The sequence below is a fragment of the Mytilus galloprovincialis genome, chromosome 4 (genome assembly GCF_965363235.1).
Source record: "Mytilus galloprovincialis chromosome 4, xbMytGall1.hap1.1, whole genome shotgun sequence".
NCBI lineage: Eukaryota > Metazoa > Mollusca > Bivalvia > Mytilida > Mytilidae > Mytilus > Mytilus galloprovincialis.
This window is the reverse complement of record NC_134841.1, coordinates 100,045,384-100,055,499: the sequence shown is the minus strand read 5'-3', so window position 1 is coordinate 100,055,499 and position 10,116 is coordinate 100,045,384. Positions and strand designations below refer to the sequence as shown.

The 10,116-nt window shown below is 33.5% G+C and overlaps 1 protein-coding gene across 1 annotated transcript; it reads left to right on the top strand.

Moving 5' to 3' along the window:
• The first annotated feature begins 980 nt into the window (after window positions 1-980).
• LOC143073604 (fibrinolytic enzyme, isozyme C-like) lies at window positions 981-9,810 on the top strand. Its single transcript, XM_076249265.1, has 6 exons — window positions 981-1,069; window positions 3,359-3,551; window positions 4,981-5,077; window positions 5,815-5,995; window positions 6,932-7,074; window positions 9,573-9,810. The coding sequence occupies exons 1-6, from the start codon at window positions 1,036-1,038 to the stop codon at window positions 9,747-9,749; spliced, it is 825 nt and encodes a 274-aa protein (XP_076105380.1). The 5' UTR covers window positions 981-1,035; the 3' UTR covers window positions 9,750-9,810.
• The last annotated feature ends 306 nt before the right edge of the window (window positions 9,811-10,116 follow it).

Sequence of the window (10,116 nt, the reverse complement as noted above, 5' to 3'; positions counted from 1 at the left end):
TACACGTTGTATAATCATTTCAATGTTATACACAATATAGCAATATAAAGCTGTTCTGAAAATGTGAGAAGATTACTAGTAGATATTTCTATAAGGGTAGTACGACAAATTATTGAAGCCAAACAATTTGTGACGGTCTCTGCATTTAACAATAAACAGATGCAAATTAATCAGTTGCACCAAAGTTTCAAAAAGGTGATCTTCGTTCGTTATTTTTAAAAGAATTTATTTTTTTTGACATTTCGAGTATAATTGCAATTGTGGTTTTAAATATTTATCAATAATTGGCTTTGACGAGGTCAGTACGTTATACATTAGTCTAAGACCTTTTTATATATATTGTTTTGACCGAGGACGAAACCCGAGGTTCAATATAATCTAACAGGTCAATTTATAACGTATTTGTTTTTTGTTTTTGTTTTTTGTTTATTTTATACTGTATTTTGCAAGATTTTTAATTGTGACCGTAATATACATTTTACAGTGCATTTTGCAAGATTTTTAATATTGACCGTCAATATATGCATACAATAAGAAATTGATACCCTCTTAATTAAGAGATCGTTATTACAAATGAAAAAAGAAGATTTTTTTGCTGGTGTATACAACTTAAAACAAGTTAAAACTTTGGATATTGTTGAGATGGATTAATACAATTTAAAAAATATGTTCGAAAATGAAATTAAGCAATCATGGGATAATAGAACAGCTGTTATTCTCCTAAAATAAAAAGTTTGAGATCTAATACAGTCACGTGTCTCTGTTTCAAGCCACCAATCTCAACCATGGGTGCCATTATATTTTGGCGCAAATTTTATGGTTTTTCTAATCTTATTTACTAAGGACGTTGTCTTTTATGAGGGATAACAAGAGGTATTACATGATATTCCGTCATTCAACAGGTTTTCAAGATTTTTATAGTTGATTATACAACAATAATTTATAATCATTTGGGCAGTCATGATCAACTTTCAATCGTATAAAAAGCCAATGAGACGATATAATGCCCTTCAGACTTCAAAGCTAAAATAAAGGATGAAGACTATCCTATTCATATGTCTTTTAGCAGGTATGTTTGATAAAAAAAATATCTGAATTATAGTAGATTGAACAAGATCTTTTTCAGTGTTGCTAATTTTGGGATTTATTTTGCAGTTTTCTTTATGGAAAATGAAATATTCAAAAACCATTATATTGCAAGTGCCATATTATATTCCTTGCTGAATGTAAATAATAGAGTTTAAATATATAGTAGGCACAGAAATTGCAATTTGAAAACATTTGGGTATTCTTTTTCAAGAGACAGAAAAATTAGGGCAACAGTAGCATAAAAAAGAAAAGAAAATATACAAAGTATAATAAGTACCATACTCCATTGCTTTACAATTGTTCTTTCTTATATAGACGTTAACGAATCACTTTTATTCAATGAGTTGGGAGCTTCAATAATACAGCATAACTATGATTATCTTTAACGTGGATTGTCTTAATCATTAACCTTTAAAAAAAATGTAATGTATAACCTTTAAAAAATTGTAATGTATGTAAAGAAACAGGTTTAACATTTGCACTAAGTCTTGTTCTTGTGCATGTCACAAGCAAGGAACCTGTCATTGGTTGTCTTTTGTTTCTTGTTCGTGTGCATGTCACAAGCAAGGAACCTGTCATTTGTTGTCTTTTGTCTCTCTCTTGTTCGTGTGCATGTCACAAGCAAGGAACCTGTCATTTGTTGTCTTTTGTCTCTTGTTCTTGCGCATGTCACAAGCAAGGACCCTGTCATTGATTGTCTTTTGTCTCTTGTTCGTGTGCATGTCACAAGCAAGGAACCTGTCATTGGTTGTCTTTTGTCTCTTGTTCGTGTGCATGTCACAAGCAAGGAACCTGCCATCGATTGTCTTTTGTCTCTTGTTCTTGCGCATGTCACAAGCAAGGACCCCGTCATTGATTGTCTTTTGTCTCTTGTTCGTGTGCATGTCACAAGCAAGGAACCTGTCATTGATTGTCTTTATTCTCTTGTTCGTGTGCATGTCACAAGCAAGGAATCTGTCATTTGTTGTCTTTTGTCTCTTGTTCTTGCGCATGTCACAAGCAAGGACCCTGTCTTTGATTGTCTTTTGTCTCTTGTTCTTGCGCATGTCACAAGCAAGGACCCTGTCATTGGTTGTCTTTTGTCACTGTTCGTGTGCATGTCACAAGCAAGGACCCGGTCATTGATTGTCTTTTGTCTCTTGTTCTTGCGCATGTCACAAGCAAGGATCCTGTCATTAGTTGTCTTTTGTCACTGTTCGTGTGCATGTCACAAGCAAGGAACCTGTCATTTGTTGTCTTTTGTCTCTTGTTCTTGCGCATGTCACAAGCAAGGACCCCGTCATTGATTGTCTTTTGTCTTTTATTCTTGCGCATGTCAGAAGTAAGGACGCCGTCATTGATTGTTTTTTGTCTCTTGTTCGTGTGCATGTCAAGAGCAAGGAACCTGTCACTGTTTATATTTTTCTTGTTCATGTTAATTTCACAAGCAAGGACCCTGTCATTGTTTATATTTGTTTCTTGTTCATGTGCATGTCACAAGCGAGGAACTTTGTCATTATTTGTGTATTTAGTTATAATGTTTGTTAATATACTTGGCCGGTTTAAAGCTTGAGACATAATGATTGTACAGACACCGGGTCATAATTGTTCAAGTCTGCATGTTGTCTTTATATGTCTGTTGGTTGTTTGTGTCGTTCAGTTGCTGTCACATTAACATTGATCGCATATTTCCTCTCACTTTAATTAATAAAAATCAAACTACTCTCTGAAAGCGTTGTTAATGTGGTCCCTCCTTCAAAGCAGCAGACGATGACAAGTTGTTTGACGTAAGTACTATGTTAAAGCTTCGTCATGGCATTTTTAATAAAAAGTTGCTACTACATCTCTCTGAAAGTTACCGCTATGTAGTGACTCTCTAAATCATTCGAGGAACACAAACGTGCTTTACAAAGTTCTGTTAAAAGCCGTAGAGTAAGGCAACCACTTAGATGTCTTTAATTAACAAACTACGTTCCTTTGAATGTGCATTGTCCTCCGATGACAGTAAAGAATGATCTAAGCTATATAAACATAACCATTGTAATCCTGTAGAAAAATGTCTGCTATCAAGAAATTTATTTATACTGTCGTCGTTGTATCCGATATAGTTATGAAATGAATATCGATTTGCTTATTTATTATTTGCAACAATATTTCGATGAACCATTTTACATTTAAAATGCATTTTTTTAACAATTCGTCATAATCACTTAGTCCATTTTATTTTTGTAAATATCTGCCTATTTTGTCGAAGTGATGTTTGATTATTCTTTATTGGTTTTGTTTAAAGCTGTTTTTGCTGACCCTCGAGCAACATTTCTCTCCAGAATTGTCAACGGGCAAGAGGCTGAACCTAACGAATTTCCATGGCAGGTATCGCTTCAGTACTGGTCTGAGGCTAACCTGAGATACAGTCATATTTGTGGTGCTGTAGTGTTAAATGAAACCCACATTTTAACAGCAGCTCATTGTGTTGAGCATGAGTAAGCTTTTATAGTATTTAAACACAGTCACAATGATCTGATATTGAGATAGTTTAGGGCTCATTTATTACCAGTTGGTTTCAAATTTTGAATTGATATGTTTAAATTTAAAAGACAATCAGTGACAATGAAACAGCTGTTAATCAAAGTAATGCCTATATATAACGACACAGTACCCAAAATGGCAGTTATATAGAACAAATAGCAGAGGAAGTTTCTTAAGACACTAAACAGTTTTTATCTTTTGATGATTTTACATTATGCATGTCTTTCAGCATGGTTAAATTATTTAAACATGTACAAAACGTGTACAGTATATATCAACAGATAAAGTATCTTCTGGAAAAGTAAGATCGACGGAAACGTCGCATTGCGACGTCCACAAAAAATCATTTTTTAACTATAAGCAATTCACATATGTTATAGATATAGAAAAATGTGGTATGAGTGTCAGTGAGACAACTCTCCATCCAAGTAAGAATAAATAAAAAGTAAACCATTGTAGGTCAAGGTACGGCCTTCAACAGGGAGTCTTGACTCACACCGAACAACAAGCTATAAAGGGCCCCCAAAACATACTAGTCTAAAACCATTCAAACGAGGAAAACAACGGTCTAATCTATATAAAACAAGAAACGAGAAACACGTAAGAACTACATAAACAGAGGACATACTTACACTTTAGTTAAAAATTGAAAAGAAAGCAAGGAATTTTGTCAAATTGTTCTTAATATTAGAGCGAGAATGAGTTTGTTCGTGATTCTGTTTTATCATCAAACAATGGTTATGAAGGAATTCAAGTTTACTCTGAAACTGAAACTTAGGGATGAAAGATTTACCTTAGACTGTGTTAGCTGCATTATTAAGTCAAAGTTGAATTGTGAGCTGTCGAGCATGGTTTGAATATGCTATTATACAACTAATCTTCAGCTTTTATCTACGTTTAATAAGTTTGAATATTTGACACGTTTCGTCTCATGGTCTACCTTATTTTGATCAGATTCATTACTGGAATTTCCTATAATTCTTTGTAAATAAACTCATCATAGATACCAGGTTTAAATTTTATATTTACGCCAGACGCGCGTTTCGTCTAGATACAGAAGGATCATCAGTGACGGTCGAATCCAAAAAAGTTAAAAAGGCCAAATAAAGTACTGAAAAAAAGATGTACGATTTTCCAAATATAATAACTATCCACAAGTGACCAAAAAGAGCGAATGTTAGCAACTATATGTTATCCTACAACCTTCAAACAATGAGCAATAGCAATACCATAAAGATTTATAAAAACAGATCAGGCAAACAAAAATTGTAAAGTGTGTTGTCTGTATACCTTATTGGTTACCTCAGTTTGTTTTAGCTTTATTTACAAATATTGAATTGAAACTGAAATACATCTGTGTGGTTGTTTTTTGTCACTTTGCAGTCCAACAGTTTCAAAATACGACATTGTTGCTGGTGAACACAATCTAAATATACAGAGTGGGAATGAACAACACAGGAGACTCAGCGTCATAACGATGGTAAGTTATCATAAGAATCATTTTCAATAACTGAGTCATTTTGAAAAAATCTTATAGATTCATGATTTAGGGACGACATCAAAAGTTCAATGTAGGATAAAAAACTTAATTCACATAGTTCTTTCGCTGACTCCCCTACCTCCCTTCTTAACTTAATTTGGGTTGATTTACCTATATGGATATATGTAAAATCGATTTTAGATTAACAAAACTTGCAGCAATGTTGATCCCCCACCCCAAACTATTCGATTTAAGTTTTTTATCCTACATCGATCTTTTGATGTCGTCCCTTATCGAACTTGCGTTAACGCCAATTGTTTCCTTAAAGTTAACGTTACCTTTAATAAAGCGATCATATCAGTTAAGGTTCATCATAAAAATGGACAAATATGGCCGTAATTTAAACTAAAAATATACTCTGTGTGCAGACTTACCTGTGTAGTTTGGAAAGTTTTAATGCCTACCATCCACTAGATATATAAAAGTTAAATGTATTTTGTCTTCTGCAGGAAGGAAAAAAAATGCGCATCAAAATCCAAAAACAATTTTATCTTTATGAAGCACAAAATGCATTTAAATTTTATATATCTAATGGATGCCAGGCCTTAAAACTTTCCAAACTTTACAGGTAAGTCTGTACACTGAGTAGTTTTAGAGGTGAAAATACGGCCATACTTGTCCATTTGTTATGATGAACCTTAATTACAATATCAGCATAAATTGCATATTATTTGTAGCACGATGAATACACAAGCAGCGGTGGATACAACAATGACATTGCTGTGCTGACACTTTCCAGTAATTTGATGCTTAGTCCTACTATAGTGGAAAAAGCTACACTTCCTGAAGAATCGACGCAAACTTTTACCGGAAAGACCTGTCAAATTTCCGGATGGGGACGAACAGTTGCGAATGAAGGTATGTAGATATACTTCCACGAAGCAAATTTAGCGTTAAACTGAAAACGAGGTATTGTCAATTTGTTTTACTCACGAGTTCCTAATCCTAGGTTGGTAAAACAAAGTAAAAGTTCATTATAAAAGAGTGTATATAATATAATTTAAGAAATTTAAAAACAAAAATCCGCTTAACTGAAAGTATTCATCGTTTAGCAGTCATTTGGACATTGCAGAATTTATATTGTTGACGTTAAATTTTTATTTGTAGGTTTTCAAAAATTTTATTTGTTTATATTGTTACTTGTCATTGGATAAAATTTGGTTTTTGGATAAGTGTCATAAGTAACCGTATCTACTTTTTAGAAAAAAAACTCGAAGACTGTCGAAATCCTTTAAAAATTGCGGAATCGAGTCATTTGTTGTATTTTTAGGCAACATGATAAGAATTGCGATATTATTGTGAACATACAACAGTTTCTGAAACTGTAAGGAAGAGTAAATAAAAACACTTTATAAATTCGTTACCACCGCGGCACCTTTCTGGATTCTGAAATCCTAAGGTGCCGTTGTAAGAGTGATCTCGTCTCGATTTCCCGAAGAAAAACATATCAAACTCTGAATTCCCGTGAAAATTGTGTCTTTCTCGCATTACGATATATTCAAACGACCCAATCCCTAATTCAATGGTCGTCGCCTGTTGTTGTATATCCTATTGTTAATGCGTTCATTGTTTTGTTCATAAATCAGCCCATTTGTTTTCTCGGTTGAATTGTTATACATTCAATTTGGTCGTTTCGCTGACTATGAGAAATACGTTTTGCTCATTATTGAAGGCCGTTTTGGTAACCTATTATTGTTTACTTCTATGTCATCTGGTTTAGTTTAGGCGCATTGGCAATGATATCACATCTTATTTTATATTTAACCTTTCATAGTTTTAACCTTACTTTTTCAGCATTACCAGATGTTCTTCAAAAAGCAAACACGAGTGTTATTACACACAGTGACTGTCGTGGTAGACTAGGTATAACGGGATTGTTGTACCTGAACTCAGCGTATCACATCTGTATATTTTCTGGAACCAATTCAGCTTGTAACGTATGTCACTTTAATAATTATTCGTGTATGCAGATATAACTAGTATATTCGGTTGTTTAATTCGTCAAATTATTTAACCATTCATTTTTTACATCGCGATGACCTTGAGGCAATTTCGATGTATTGCTATCGCCTAGATTTCCATTAATGAATGAAATATGCAAATTAGTTTTGGGATTTTAACCGATCTATAAACATGATAAATACGCGCACATAAACTAATGCAAAATAAAATTCCTTGTCGTTTGATATAAATACATATATCAATGCACATACCGATAGTCTGGGAACCTGACACAATATTCTCAATATCGTAAGCGGACTTCCGGTTCGAATAAATATAATTTGCGGGAAAATATGAATGGTTACTAGTATCCAAACTTTTAGAAAAATCGATTTTTTACAGAAAAGTGTCCGCCATGCATTTGCATTGCAATATCAAGTAGATTAGTAGAATAGAATGATATACAAATTGATGGAAATCATATATACATGTAACGGTTATTCAGATATAATATATAACAACAAATCAGTGCATACTGATTACTGATTACTACAACATAATAGTTATTACGGTGAAGTTGAATTTACTGTCATGTATTCGTCCTCCACACACGAACTTGTCTCAGAACAAAATAATTCTCTGTACATTTATCTCAGTTTCAGGTAAAGAGATATGTGATTTTTTTTCTGAGACAAGTGCTTTGACCATACACGAGAAGTTGTGGTCATTCGATGTTTAGTACTTTAGTACTTTGATTATCACTCGTTTGTTTATTTATAAGGTCAATTATTTAACACATTCAACGTTAAGTTATTTATTTTTTAATTTGATAAAGGTATAGTCAGGAATCTAATGTTCAGTAGTTGTCGTTTGTTGATGTGGGTCATAAGTGTTTCTCGTTTATCGTTTTTTAAATAGATTAGACCGTTGGTTTTCCCATTTGAATGGTTTTACACTAGTAATTTTGGGGCCCTTAATAAATTGTTGTTCGGTGTGAGCCAAGGCTTCGTTTTGAAGACCATACTTTGACCTATAATGGTTTACTTTTATAAACTTTTACTTAAGCTTTATCTCATTGACACACACACCACATCTTATATCTATGGAGATGATAATTTGAAGTATATGTATAATAAGGAATATTGTATGATTGCCAATAAGAATGAGACTTATATCCACTAATTTAATCAATTGAAGTGGATGAAAGCAATAATAGAAAACCGTAAGGTCTTCAACAATGAGGAAAAAAAACATACAATGCGGTCGGCTCCAAATAGCGCCGACATGAAAATATATGAAATAATAGACAACTTTCGGGTTCGTTGCATTTCCGTCAAAAACGTTTTTTTAGTTAACGTCATTCAAGCGTTTATAGGCATCGTCGTCACTTCCGTTCCAATGTTGTCTTGAGCGATTAGTTGAAAATGATAATGTTATATATTGCATGAATTATTCGGCAAATTAAATGATTATAATTGATATGCAGCACTGCTATCATTAGGGAATTGTGATTAAGTTCTTACGGTTAATAATAACTCTAGTTTATCATGCATAATGACGATCACAAAGACTGTTGATGAAATTAAATATAGCAGGGATACAGGCGATCTCCCTATCTGGTAAATGACGTCACAAAGGTGCACACAAATTACGTGCTTTTCAAGTGTAGGTCCTAGTATCGTCCTGGGTTTTTCTCGTTTGCATTGTTCCAGTTACAGTTTTCATTTCGGGGCCTTTTATAGCCGACTATGCAATATTGACATTGCTCATTGTTGAAGGCCGTACGGTGATCTATAGTTGTTGATTTCTGTGTCATTTGTTCTCTTGTGGAGAGTTGTCTTATTGACACTCGTACTACATCACCTTATTTTTTTTACATGGAATGTTTTTGACGGTGATGTCTGCAATCTTCTATGAAGAACCGCAACTTAAATGAGAAAGACTTCAACTTGTCACAGTGGGTACTTTGGTCGTCCTATTGTAGCAAAAATGTCTTTCCTTATACAATACATCTGTCTCCAGTAACTTCTAAATGTACTAATCTATTTCTTGATCGTAACACAAACTCGAATGATTTTTTGTTGCTTTTTTCTCTGGTCTTGATCACAAGGATGAAATTATGTTCAAATGTATCAATAAGTTGGGGGAAAAAATTGACATAGCTCTTGAAATTTCAAAATATAAACGCATGTATTTAAATTTTGGAATAATAAAATACAAAAATTGTTGAAGAAATAACAAAACTGAAAAAAGTGTTGGACATGACTCGAAAGGAACAAATTAATATGCCTATAATTAAAGACAAACAATTATTCAAATTTTTAAATGAAGATCACCAGGGTATGTTTAGTTATACAATATCGACGTTAACATTTCGCTGTTATATTTGATTCACAAAATAAACATAATCATCTAAAAAACACAGACTGCTTGATATCATTACCATTTTATACTATGTTATACTTTTATATATTGCTATATTTAATTCAAACAGGGTGACTCAGGAGGGCCCCTTGTTTGTAAAGTTGAAGTCGATGGTAAATCAACTTGGGTACTAGCAGGTGTGACGTCTTGGGGATTAGCGGATTGTCCAGTTGGCTCTCCGTCTGTATATGCTAGAGTCAGCACCTATATCCCATGGATTTGGGGATCCAATGTAGTTCTAAGATAGTTTTGTTGAAACATAATTGTATTATTCAACTTATAGAACTAAATAAATTACTTGCAATGTGTTGGTGTGTTTTTTTACCTCAGTTTGTTATAACCTGACTTACATTATTCTTAATATGCTATAAAAAAAAAGAAGATGTGGTATGATTGCCAATGAGACAACTATCCACAAAAGACCAAAATTACACAGACATTAACAACTTTAGGTCACCGTACGGCCTTCTACAATGAGCAAAGCCCATACCGCATAGTCAGCTATAAAAGGCCCCGATAAGACAATGTAAAACAATTCAAACGAGAAAACTAATATTACCCGATGAATGACATCATACGGTTTTGGTCAGTAATCGCGCCGTGCTATCAATATT

Excerpts from the sequence above, each read along its gene's own strand:
- LOC143073604 (XM_076249265.1), top strand. The coding sequence starts at position 1,036 with ATGAAGACTATCCTATTCATATGTCTTTTAGCAG. Across the intron at positions 1,070-3,358 it reads ATTCATATGTCTTTTAGCAG|CTGTTTTTGCTGACCCTCGA; the intron begins GTATGTTTGATA and ends TTTTGTTTAAAG. Across the intron at positions 5,996-6,931 it reads ACGAACAGTTGCGAATGAAG|CATTACCAGATGTTCTTCAA; the intron begins GTATGTAGATAT and ends TTACTTTTTCAG.